Source organism: Oenanthe melanoleuca, chromosome 1, assembly GCF_029582105.1.
Source record: "Oenanthe melanoleuca isolate GR-GAL-2019-014 chromosome 1, OMel1.0, whole genome shotgun sequence".
NCBI classification, from domain to species: domain Eukaryota; kingdom Metazoa; phylum Chordata; class Aves; order Passeriformes; family Muscicapidae; genus Oenanthe; species Oenanthe melanoleuca.
In genome coordinates this window covers 73,545,325-73,558,695 of record NC_079333.1, presented here as the reverse complement: position 1 = coordinate 73,558,695, position 13,371 = coordinate 73,545,325, and the positions used below count along the sequence as shown (strand labels likewise).

At 36.2% G+C, this 13,371-nt stretch overlaps 1 protein-coding gene across 6 annotated transcripts in view; it reads left to right on the top strand.

Annotated features, from left to right (window-relative positions):
- Nucleotides 1–13,371, top strand: part of DOCK9 (dedicator of cytokinesis 9) — a 111,948-nt gene that overhangs the window by 31,085 nt on the left and 67,492 nt on the right. For all 6 annotated transcript variants that reach the window (XM_056485637.1, XM_056485613.1, XM_056485596.1 and 3 more), the window contains exon 2: nt 6,068–6,184. In XM_056485637.1, coding sequence (XP_056341612.1) covers nt 6,068–6,184 — 117 coding nt within the window. The remainder of the gene's footprint in view (nt 1–6,067; nt 6,185–13,371) is intronic.

Below are 13,371 nucleotides of genomic sequence, written 5' to 3'. Positions count from 1 at the left end.
ACTCATCTCTAGCTTTTTGGAAATTGTTACTGTGTAAACTGAAAGCTTACATGTGTGCTAGTAAGACAAACTTTCTTTTCCTTGTCATAGTTCTTTTTTTAGTTTTGTTCTGTTCAGAGAGTTGTTAGTAAAATGTGGGGGTTTTTTGGATGGGTGTGTTCTGATTCCTGGTCCAGATTTTCATCAGTACAATATGAGCTAATCTTGTGTGTGCTTTCCTGCCTTTGGAATGTTTAACTTTATTTAGAATTGTTTTTATTCCCCTATGAATACTCAGAGAGGATATTGGTGTTCCTGCAGATACTTGGAGTACTGCAGCTAATCAGCAACATATACTTATTTAAGAGGAAAAAAGTATGAAACATTACTGTGTTTACTTACCACCTTTTATTAAGTACCTCCTTATAATTTTTCAAATACTACTTAGTTTAATGTTCATGGAATAGTATACCTCCAGTGTTTGCTCTCGTTTTTTCGTTTTTGGCTGAAGTGCAGGCATTCAACACAAAGGTCAGTATTTAAAGGGAAGAACATTGAGGTTTTGCATAGGTCACATTAAAAATGTCTTCACTTATATCAGTTGCTATTTTGGTATTAATCTGTATATATATATATTTATATATATATACACACACATATACATATATAGATATATTTGCAAGTGCATATATAGCATAATTATAGATCACTTTGTCTAGTTATTGAGGGAACTAGATTAAGTGGTGCAAGTAACCTGCACTAAGTGTGCTGCCAGGCACAAAGCAAAAAATAAGGTGATATCTTTCATTTGACCTTGACATTTGGGTCAGTTTTTATTTCATTGGGCTGTGATATTGCACTACATTTTTACTGGCACAGTGAAGGGAGGTACCCTGTCACTGGTGCAGGGTGCAGTAAAGTAATAGCTAAGGCTGACAAAGTTGCTAGTTGCTGTAACAAATTCTAAACAGCAGAATTTCTTGTTTGCTGGGTTAAAAATCTGGGAATTACATTAGATAGGAATCCTCAAAAGCATATGGAACAGTAGGCTTCTGATTTACTCTAATAATACTTATTGACTTTTTTCTGAAATCTTCCAAGCGTGGATGTATCCCTTTTGTGCAAATATGATATGATTTGTCTAGCACTCAATTTAAATATTCTTTATAAAGATGAGATAGAATCAGCTGTCAGGAAGCAACAGATTTTTTGTCATTTTAATTTTTGTCATATTAATTTCATTTTTTAAAATGTAGTTCACTGAGAGTCTGTTGGAGTGTTGAGGGTACTGGGTATTTATGACTGAAAGCACCCATGGAGTGCTGTGCATGAATTAACTTTTCCTAATCAGGTGGGTGGGTTCACAGAAAGAGTCATCTGCTGCTTTCAGTGCCAGTGTGTCAACATGTGTGCTCTGTTGTGTCCTGTGATTTGAATTACATTGTGTCATAACTTTGCTCTGGAGGTTAACAAGCAGCAGGAAAAAGCATTTAGATTTTCCAGGTGGTGCCTCAAAACCCTGCTTGGGACAGGCTGCTGTTGTGCTAGCTGTTGTAGAAGTTACTGGATGAGTCTGCCTGCTGTCCAGCTGCATTTTGATAGTCACAAGTAGTAACTGCTTATCAAAACAGTGATGTTTCTGGAGAGTTGGATCTTTTGGAGGTCATCTTTCTGCTTGGAAACTTGCTGGCAGTATAAAATGTAATAGTTAAGAGTAAGCTCTAGGATACAAATAATTTTTTGAGTTAATTTTTAAAACCTCAACCTGGGCAATTTATTTTACGTTTATTGTGGGACAGTAAGATACATGGAGCTTTTACCCATGTTTAGTATTAAATAATCTTATTGGGTGTCCACAGTGGCTTTCCTCAGGCTACTGTTAAGAAATACATAACACCCATTCATCTATTTAGTTGCTGCTTCCTGCTAGTGCCTATAGCTCCATTTTACTCCTCATGAGAACTTATTAATTTTCAGGTATATATGCCAAACATGTTTTTATAAGGTAAATAATGTTTTGTAGCAGGAAGCTAACAATATTCAGTCTGCTTAGCCTTACCATCTTTTGTTTTCTGAGAACTGGACAATAACAATTGTCTCAATTTAATCATACAAGAAAAACATGTACTGTGGCTTGGTTTTTTTCCCTGCAATATATAATGTCAACAGTCAATGAACTCTTAGCTTAAAATTTATGTTTATCTGATAAATTTTGACACTGTTTGTCAAAAATGCATTAGCTGTATTCAGACAGATTAAAATGCTTACTGTGGGTGTCATGACTGCTGTTTTGAAACATTTCTTACTTCTGATAAAGTTTCCATGCTTATAATACTCAGACAAAACCCAAAGTGGTACAGCAGAAAATTTACTCTTTCAACTAATATAGCATTGGCTGGCCTGAGACTAGCCATGAACCCCTATGCTCTTAGCATTTTCCTAGATTACAGAAATAAAAATGTTGTTGGCTGCAGATTAATAGGAAAAGTTAAGCCTTATGGGAAAGACTGACTTTTAGTGCCTATAAACTTGATGTTGCAGTTTTAACTGGGCTGAGTTTTATCTGTGTCTGCTGGTCCATAAATTGTATTTAACAATCGTGTAACTACCCATCATATTTTCTTTTATATTACATGAAGTAACAGAGCAGATTTTTTTTTCTTTGTAGAAGAGCCTGAGAGAATCTGCTTCCTTGCACTGTTTTATGTCTGGCTAAATGCCAGTATCAGTGTGTTGTTTATTGTTTTCTTTTTTCATATCTGGTCCAAACTGATAAAACATCCTCTTCCTTTTTAATCTGACACATGACTAAGAATAAAAATGAGTAACATGTAGGAGAAACCTGAAGAAAAAAATTCATAATAAGTTTTTACATAAATAATATTTCTGCAAATCAAATATCCTTTCTGATTAAATAGGAGAGGTCTGTATTCAAAGACCTCAGCTAATGAGCTTCAGATTCTTGAAAAGCTTTCCATAAGGGAGAATTCTTCTTTTTTTTTTTTTTAATCTTGTATTTCCAGCATTAAAAAAAAAAATAGAAAGCAAAGTATATATGCTTTTAAGATTTCTTTTAATAAATGTTATAGTTGTGGTGAACCATTTTTGTGGCTGCAGGGCAGAGAGAGGCGTTTGCAACTAATTGAATGATTTTTAAAGCTGCAGTATATGCAACTTCGAATTTTGAATTAGCTGTGGTAAACAAGGGTGTATGTGTGGGGTTTTTTTCATGCCCATGAAATGTTTTTAGTTACATTGGCTTTAAAAGTAATCCTTTTCCTTTGTTTTTGCTGGAAAAATGAGAGAAGTCAAAATTAGCTTTCTTCCAGTCTTCACCTGTCACCTTCCCAAGAGAATTAACAGGAGGATGGACATAGCTCTTCAGCACCAGTGAGACATGGATGAGAGTGCTGATCATGTGCAGCACCATGTAAAAATCCATTACCCATCTGAGATGATGGCTTTCTCTTGCTACCAGGCTGTGAAATTTGGGCTGTGACCTATCCACTTGCTAGTTCAGATAGTAGGTGTCCTGGATTGTGAGCTTTCTGACAATATTGACCACGCAGGTGTTTAAGCCAATTCTGAAGCCAGACCTTTCAAGCTAGCTGCAGAAACTGATTGTATACCCAAATCAAAGGGTCCTTCTCTGTTGGTCGTTTTTTAGGCACAGTTTAATTTGCGGTATTTATTTTTGTTATAATTTTTGCATAATTTCTCAGGACAGAGACTCTTGAGAGGGAGTGGTAATATGAAAAAGGCAAACTTGACCAAATGGAGTGACTGGGCCCCATTGCTCAGTGATCTCTAAACTTTGCTTTAACTTAGGAAAGAGTGTAATTGCATCAGGGCTCAAGCTCAGTGGTTGGCATGTGGGCATCTTGCTTGCTTGGATGGGTAGAGAGAGACCTGTTACGCTGAAAGTGAGAGAAAGTGAGCAAAAGGTGTTTTGTTTTGTTTGTTTTGTTTTCTGACTGATGTGGTACCTTGTACTTCATTTATAAACCAGTAAGGTTTGAAAGGCTCTTGGTATCCTGTTATCTCCACCTCTGCTTAAGGAAGAAAATTTGCAGTGGACAGTTATTGTCTTAGTGAAGAGTTGGAAGAGGTGAAGTTACTGTAATTCATTTGGAATCAGAACTGGTTATGACAATCTGTTAGAGTGGGACTGCTCAACCTGAAGTTTTGTGAAGGGGTAATTCTGCAGCGTCGTATGTAGGAAATGCTTCAAATAGTTGGGTGGACAAGGTGTTAGGGAAGTGTGAAATACATAATTTCATTAGCTTGGGATTCATTGCAGCAGTCTGAACACTCAAATACAAACTTGCAACCAAAATATTTTGTGTAATTAGTACATTAGAGAAAATGTAATATTTTCTTTGGTTGTGTTTGCTTTATGCTTTTCTGAGCTAAATTGTCCAACCATTTCAGCTACAGATGGGTGCATGAACATAAACTTGAGCTTGTTCTGATGGGCACTGACATTAGTTCTTGGCTTTGTGATAGCTCATGTTCATGAATGACAGGAGAAGTTGAGGCAGTAGCTGGGGTTCAGGTGACAAGCTCTCAAAATATGTCAGAGTACAGTATGGAGTGAACTGAACAGCCCTTCTCCATCTCAGCTGAGGAGAAAGATGTCAAACTCAACATAATAATCATGGCTCTTTGAAGTGTGTTGTCATACAGCTAATGAACTTCTAGTAAATCCTTCCTATGTGATTGTAAATGGTAGCTATTTTTCTTAAGTAAGCTACATTTTGTTCATAATTTTTGGCAGGTTTTTCCAGACTTTGCTTTTTTGCCTCTTCAGCTGTTATGCTTTGTTGTGTTCCCACATTTTTCTTGCCAATAAAACTACTGTGTGGTACATAGGAGGGAAATCTCAAATAGCTTTTGAGTAGCCTGTGAACTAAGCCTGAAAACTTTGGTAACTTTCTCTGACCAAAGCTTTCCTAATTCCTTGAAAAACAAATTTATTTGATTCACTTTTAGATGAAGAAAACACCTGTTGGGTTTCTCAGGAATAATATTAATATACTAGTGATTAACAGCAGTTACTGATAGAGATATTTGTCCTGTGTGGGACAATTAGAATTTGGAAGGTTATTGTCATGAGTTATACAAAACAATATATAAAGGTTGTCCTGTAATTTTACCTACAATGATGATAGAAGCTGGTCTTGCTGCTACAGTTATCTTAAATATACCTTATCTCTAAATTAGTATCGCTGATCTTGAGAAAGTATAATTTATAAAGTAATTGCTGCTTGTAAAAAAATGTAATTTTATGTCTGGTACTGTGATGCTAAATTTTAGTTGCAGAAAGTTCAAGCTAGATTGTAAACCCCATCTTTGCATTAGTTTGCACACTCCAAGGCAGAGCTGCCTTGTTCAGAGCTCTGTCTAAACCTGCTTTGCCATCTGCCCATTTAACAGAATGCTTGGCAGGGTGAAGGTTTTTCTCTGTCTGATTGTGCAGGGGCAGCTCTAATGCCTCATCTGTGGAAAGGGTTTTTAATGTGGGATCAATGCAGTTACTGAGGAAAGCTACTTGTGCAATTAAGAGGGAAGTAGATGGCCTATGGGAATGAAAAAAAATATAAAAAAGGCAGAATGTCAATTAGTCTGCCCCTGCTGCAGGTTGCTGGTGAATTAAAACACAGCTCAGTCTTTGAGCTAAGGTTGTTTTCATTCCTGTTAAACCTAGATCAGAGCTTTCTGGGCTGAATCGAGCAAAGGCAGCCATCCACATAAGAGACTAGTAATTTTTTTATAATTTTTTTGCAGTGATAGTACATATGTGATTATGTTAATAAGCTCTGGCTTACTGGATTTTGTGAAATAGTTTCGAGGCAATCAGCATGCTTGTCTCTAATTGTCACTTGCACTTCCCCATATGGTGTAATATGACAAAGTCTGCATTTTGAATACTGTATGTTTTTTAGATGCAATACTGAATACTGTATGTATGTTTAGATGCAATATAATCCTGCCAATCTTTTAAAGAGTGGCTTATAAAATAAGTCAGTAATTGTAATTTTCCCTCAATATACCTGAATTTATTTTGATTTTTTATTTTCTCCTGTAGGCAAAACCCAAGCTTATAGAACCAATAGACTATGAAAATGTCATCGTTCAGAGGAAAACACAGATTTTGAATGATCCTCTACGTGAGATGCTACTGTTCCCTTATGATGACTTCCAGGTAATTTAATCCATCCTGTTTTTGTTGTGGGTTTTTTTTGTTTGTTTGGAGTTGATTTTTCTTTTTACCACAGGTTTTTAGCAGTAGTAGCCATTAGGTGGTGACTTCCTATTTCTTTGTTTGCTAACTCTCTTTAGCTCCAAAAATCCCCACAAATTTGCTGTGAGTCTCATTACCGTGCTTGATGTATTCTTTTGGGTACAGAAGAAATAGCACAATTTCCTCTTCTGTCCAGATTATAAGATCTGCTTCTGAAACTCAACAGTTTTACTGCCTTTTGAAGTACATGATCAGTCACTTGTAGATTCCCCCTCCCTTTCCGAAGTAGGAAATTATGTGATGTCTGTGTGAAAAAAGCATCTGCTTTCTTTAATTCCTAAACTGATTTTTTTTCCCACATTCTTAATAGTGAAGGACATGAACCTGTTCAAATGCAGTGTGGTATACTCTTAGCTGCATCATTCCAGCCAAACTAGTGAAATATCCCTTACATAACAGAGTTTCTGACTCATTTAAGCCAGACTTAACTAAGCTTTGTGATAATCTTGTAATATTTTTTTAAATGACCATGTTTATCTAGATAAATCGTTTATTTCAGTACACCTTTTAAAAAAATCTACTTGTAGATCTAGTTCGGATAACTACCAAGCATCTTAGAGACTGCAGTTGGAGTAAATAGTGAGGAAAGTCTCTTGTCCACATGCCTATACCTGCAATCAAAATGCCTATTTGAAAAGTATGCAACATCTGAACAGTCTGTAAATTAATTTTATTCAGCCAAGTAGTTGAAGCTAAGTTTGTTTACCGTGGGGAAAGTTGATGATGAGTTGGTATTACGTGTTGAATTTGTAATGAATTTTCTCTGACCTATTAGAGTGTTTACCTGAATGCAGCTGGACTTTCTTTTTAATACAGTCTAGGAGCTTCTTTTTCATTAATTGTGACATCAATAACTCTACTTGTAGCCCTCACACTCTGAGCTAATGAATTTGAGTTTTGGGAAGCTACATTTATTTATAGAGGAATTTGGGCTTCATGTGTTCACAGCCACATGTGGAAGTTTACAGGATGGAAGTATTCTTGAAAAGGATATTGTACTGATAGAAGTTTTCAAATACAAAGTCACTCAGGATGGTACCCGCTCCAGGTTTTAGCTTCAGGACTGAAAAACATGAGTAGGCTACACCACCAAAATCCCCTTTGTAGTGTGTCTCTTCAAAATGTCAGATCAAGACAAATCCAGGTTACTTCTGCTGTGTGCTCTTATCTGATTCACTAGTTCACTTACCAGGGTCATTCCAGTGAACAGCTCTGAATTATCTATGAAGAAGAAACAAACCTATTGGGAGTACCCTCAGATGTTTTGTCTGAGCAGTCTGGGAGTATGTCTGAAGTGTTTAACTGCTGTTTCTAATGACCTCCTGCAATTCTTATCCTCAGGCCTATATGAGAGAAGCTAGTCCACAGTTCTCTGTCTTATCCTTCAAAAGGAATGACTGAATTTTGTCATAAATTGTAATGGCTTTTGTCATCCTTTGTTTGGATTTGTTGTCATCAGATTTTCATCAAGGCAGGCATTAAAGTGTGTGTTATGTTAGAAGATTTCCTTCAGAGTCTCATTTTATGCAAGATTTACACGAAGTCTGGTTTGTACTATCAAACCGTATTATCAAACTTATTTCCTTGGAAGACTTGCTGGCACAAACTGACTCCAAATATTTTTGTTGTGCACATAACTCTTCTGTACTACTTTGATCTAGCTAGCTTGTTTTCAGCAACACAAAGCATTTAAATCTGTCATTCAGTGTATTAAGAAAATATTCCCAAGTCAGAGAATAGAAAAGCCTTAAGTGCTTATTATTGTGGTTTGAAAGTTAAACCTTTTAACCTTGTTTAGTTTTGCATAGCCATATTTACAGGTCTGAAATCACTTGTCATTATATAGTTGCCAGTATCATTTGAATAGTTAAAAAAAAAAGAAGGCATATTTTCTGTGTGTGCCCTTCAGCTTTGCATGTATTTTTTTAATTCCTCTTTCTTAACTTATGGCTGTCACTCAATGTGTGAGCAACTCTTGGGTAAGCCATGTTTGATATTGGCCTCATTCCCCCAGGAAAAATTTAAAATAGTGAGCTAGAGCATTTAGAGCTACCTGTAAACACACTTAGAACTGTTTATAGGTGGAAACGCCTACCATTGTCTAGAAACCTGTTCAAGCTATTTCCTTTCAGAGCATTCAGTTTTTATCTTTACAAAGTTCTTCCTCACACTTGGGTTAAATTGATTACAATCTAAAAAACCCTTGCCTGGAAAGGAAGCCCAGCAGTGTTAATTTATAATGACACTAAGACTAAGGCTATTTTGTTCAGCATGGCCCTAAAACTAGCACTTTAAATGTCACAGAAAGTACTTATCTTGCTGTACTAGATATCACTTCTAGAATTTTTGGAAGATTGCAAAAGAAGCTGCATGTTTTCAAAGAAGCACCACTGATGATACCAACATCGAATTTCTGTTAAAGTTTAAATTATTTAGAGAGAAATTGGAAAGAAATATTTGTGCTTGATTTGGATTTTTTTCTTTTTCTGGTAATGCAGTTAGATAACTGAAATTTAATTTATTAGGTTTGAGAAGCTACTATTGAAGGAGAACTAATATTAATTTTTAGTCCATATCAGAAATGAAAAAGTACAGCAACTGGCTTTTTATTTGGATCATATATAGCTCTCCTTTTCTTCTCTCTTCTTCTTCCTGATGTAAATTATTTGTCCAGTGGGGGAAAGGGGGAAAAAAACAGCACAAAGGGGGAAAACAACTCTTTTTCTATTCACATATGATTGTTCTCTAAACATGCTGTCAGAAGCAGCTCTAAGCTCAAATCAATAGCAAAGAAACATTTAAGAAAGGATGGAGCAGAAAATACTCCAGTCTTGGAAAACTCATAAAGTTTGAAGGATTGTTCTTCAGCCAGCTATCTAGTTACAGGAACCTTTCCAGATTTCCACTTAACTGCATTTGCCATTGTCCCAAACGTGGTTAGCTGAGGTTATGAAACATGCTTTCTCTCTTTTTATACATGTTTGGTAGCAGTTCATTTACTTTTCAGAAGAACATGATTTCTGTACTGCTTTGTGCAGAGTTTCAAATCCAGAAAAGTAGGCTTGTAATTTTTTTTCTTTCAAGTTTTTTTGTCCTTCATGGTATTATATCTAAATAATAGCAAGATTTGCTTTTCTTTATTTACCAGAAGAGCTCTTAATCAGCAACTTCTTCTCCATATATTGGGTCTTTTTTAATTTACCACTTGAAGGTTGTTTCAGCTGCTTTTCACAAGCACAAGCTCCAAGTTTTCTGCACTGAATTCACTTATCAGGTTACTCCCTACCTTGTTCTCAAAAAATTTATGGAGGCAGATGTGTTTGGAGACATGTTTTGATTTTGGCACCACTGAGTTTGCTTTCATTCTTTGTAAGTGGGATGTCTAAACTTGCTTCATGCTTCAGTTCAGTAGTGTGTTCATTTTTAGCTGCATTTTTGTCCTCTTTTTCATGAGTGCCTATACAATATGTTTGTTGACTATGCTGATAGAACCACTTTTCTGCCACCCATTGGGACATCTCTGTTAATGTTCTTGCTACTCTCAGTCCCAGTACTGCCAGTTTTTCAAAGCTATCCCTCTTGTAGCCTCTTGGTGGGAAGAGCCAATCACCTTTGTAACAGTGAATGACTTTCCATTGGATACTCCCGTATTCAAGTTTGTGCCTCTTCATGGTTTGTTGTAAATTTCTCACCTGAATTTCAGTAATTTGCTCAGTAATGAAATGGCTTCATAACTAAATAACATTAGTTTAAAACAGGCCACCTTCATGATGGTGGTGGTGGTGGTCAATTAAAGTCTCATGCTCAATGACTGCAAAATTGGTGATGTTTATGTTAACTGCACAGTGGGTAAATTATTTAAAGCAATCTTAACCCAAAGCAGTACTAGTGTGTACTTGGCAATAAGTCATCCTTTATCTAAATACCTTTTTTTTTTTTTTTTTTTTTTAAAGTACTGCCTCAATTTTTCAAGGAAATAATAGAACTGTGGAAGGGTTTGGGTTGGAAGTGACCTTAAAAGATCATCTTGTTCTAACCCCCTGCCACGGGCAGGAACACCTCCCACTAGAGCAGCTTGCTCAGAGCCCCTTCCAGACTGGCCTTGAGCATCTCCAGGGATGGGGCATCCACAGCTCATCTGGGAAACCTGTTCTAGTACCTCACTACCCTCACAGTACAGAACTATTTCCTAATATCCTCATCTAAACCTGCTTTCTTTCAGTTTAAATCCATTCCCCTCTGTCCTGTCAAATAATGCAAATGCAGGCTAAATTTGCTTGTAGCAGATAAAATGTGAGTGCATTCCTACCCATGTTAAATTTGTCTTTGCAAAGTTATCAGTGTTATTTTGAAGGCAGTTTGGTGCTTAGCTTAGACATCATTTCACCTTTGTTATTTTTGGTTTGGAGCCATATGGATTTAACACACTTTCACTTAAATCTCTTAGCTTTTATTTAATGCAAGTTAAGTACTTCTGAAAATAGATATTATGCCAACTTCACAGAAGTAGAACTAAATCCATGAGAAGGCATGTCTTCAGTAGAGGGAAAGCAAAAAAATGTCCAAGTACTGTCCTCATTTTAGAGAGCACAAATTAAACTGGTCAGATAACTAATTCTGAGTTTTTCAAAATAATTTATCTATTTAAAATCTATTTTGTGTTTTTCCTTAAGTCTTTAGCTGACTGTTGTAAATAGATTTAGTTTGGAGATTACTTTATAATACAGGTTCTGACACTTCCCATATGAAGGATCTGACACTTCCCATGCAAAGGTTAAGTAACTTCTGATACATGGTTTTTTTAAGGGGAGGATCTCTCAAACAGCTTGCCACCTTTTCCACTGAGGCTTTTAGAGCAGTATCTGTCTCTGTAGCCGGAGCATGAGCCTCTGGGGTAACAGTCTCACTGGCAAACACAGGCTTGTGGCAGAAAGAACATCCATTGCAGTTTGCACTCCTTGTGGACAGGTTCTCTGTCTGTATTCCATCAGGTTTTGAGTAGCAAGTACTCCTTGGTGCACTTGGTGGAATACTCTTGCTGCTGTGGCCTAAATCCCTGGGACTCAGTCAGAAGGCTGTATCAGTGAAAGAGTGTTAACTGTGTGCCTCAGTAAGTGCGTGTGAGTCCTGGCTCCTGTTAAAAGTGGCCTTCCTTAGTTTTGACAGCAGAGTAATAGAAAGGGTTTTTTAATTTTCTTTGAGAGTATGAGACAAACACTTTATAGTTCCTGATGCTGTCATAAATAAAATGATCACTCAAATCCAGGGAGTTGAAAAGTTTTATTTCTACAAAGCAGTCCATCTAATGTAGTTGTGAAGAGAGTTTGTTGAGAAGACAGTCCTTCCTTTCCTAATTTTTCTTTTGGAATATAACCTTTATTTATGTTCATGCTTGCTTTTAAAATATTGTGGTGCTCCTTAAATGATTATTTTTAGGAATTTGCTCTAAATCACAGTGCCTCACTCATTGCATTTCCTGGCTCTTTGATGCTCTGTGCTGACAAGGAGATGGATGCATTAAGACAATTGCTAATATGAACAAAATTGACAAGGCAGATTCTTCTGTTTTGTCACCGATACTGATGCAGTACTGAGATAAAAATCTTTTTATGTGTGAACAACTAGGAGAAAGCCCTTACTATTGTATTGATAGTTTTGTAGCAGGGTAACAGCAGCAATGTTTTAGAAGTATGTTTAGCAAATTCAGTTTTACCAAATTATGCTAGAGTATTAAAATTTGATTGATGAGTTCATGGGTTTCCCATGAAAAGTGCCTGGTAAGATGCCACCTTAGTCTCTGGTTTGTCTTCAGATAATATTTTTTAGGAAAGCACAGTATAATAGTATGCTTGTAGAATATATATATATGTAAATACGGCATGTAATATATTTATATATTATATAAAGTAGAAATAATTTCTCATCAAATATCAGACTATTTCATTGGAATAGTACCTAAAAATTCTGGTCTTAAGGTAGTTTACTACTCTTAATAGAAGTTTTTATTTCCATAGCTTGTGAAAACAAATACATAATATGATTTGAAGATATTTCTAGAATTAAGAAAACTTCATTTTTAAAGGCTGTTAGCATATAAATTTATATTTTCTCGCAGTTCGGTTTTTTGATTTTTAACTGTAGTTTGCAAGGTTTATTGGTCCCATGAAATGTTGAAGAGTTTGTGGTATTTGGTTTTAGTACCTCCCACCTCCCCAAGGAGTTAGCATTGTCACTTTTAGTGCTCTAGACTAGATGAATTATTTGACTGGGACTATGGGATTATTTTTTTTTCCCCTTTCAATCTTTACTGTAATTGAATATTCTTACTTAAATACCCTCCCCACTTAAAGGAGTGAGGCTTTGGTAATGACTAAGATAATCAGTCACCTTATGGATCAGACTCTCAACAGAGATAAGTTAATGTACTTATGCACCCTTTGTTTTTCAACACAACATATGGAATTTTTTCTTGTCACATTTTAATCTGATCCTTCCTGGATGTGAGGAGTCCTGTAAATTACAGGTGAGGGACCACAACCCCATTCCAGGCCCTGGCTGTGTGAACTCTTGTTCACCTTTGATGGCCTAAGCGATGAGATTCCTTTCCACACAGTGCAAAAACAATCTTTGTTGCTGTCTGGTTATTTTCATTTGTGGTCCAGAAGATTTTGTTCGGTTTTCATCTTTTTCGCTTTACAAATATGACGTATCCCCAGCACAGGTCTGAGAAGCAGAATTTCATGGTCACAGAGAGATTTCCTGCTCTCTGGCAGCCTTCCTGGTCGCCTCTGAGTTTTGGCATAGGATGGGAATAAGTTCTGACTTGGTAGGCTGAAGTATATATATACTTCAGTGATCTACACCTGCTCTCTAAACCTGCAGTTAAACAGTGCTAGTCTCATTTTTTGTCACTTGAGATCTGCAGTTGAATTACTCTTTTATTTTGGTGTAGATTTCATATCTTCCTTGAATAATAGTTTTTATGTGTAGCAATAACACTACCTTAATGTCTGTCTTAGAAATGTTTGAGTTATGTTGTTGTGGTGGAATTATTTTTTTTTCTAGCATTTTCTTTTCCGTATTGAAAT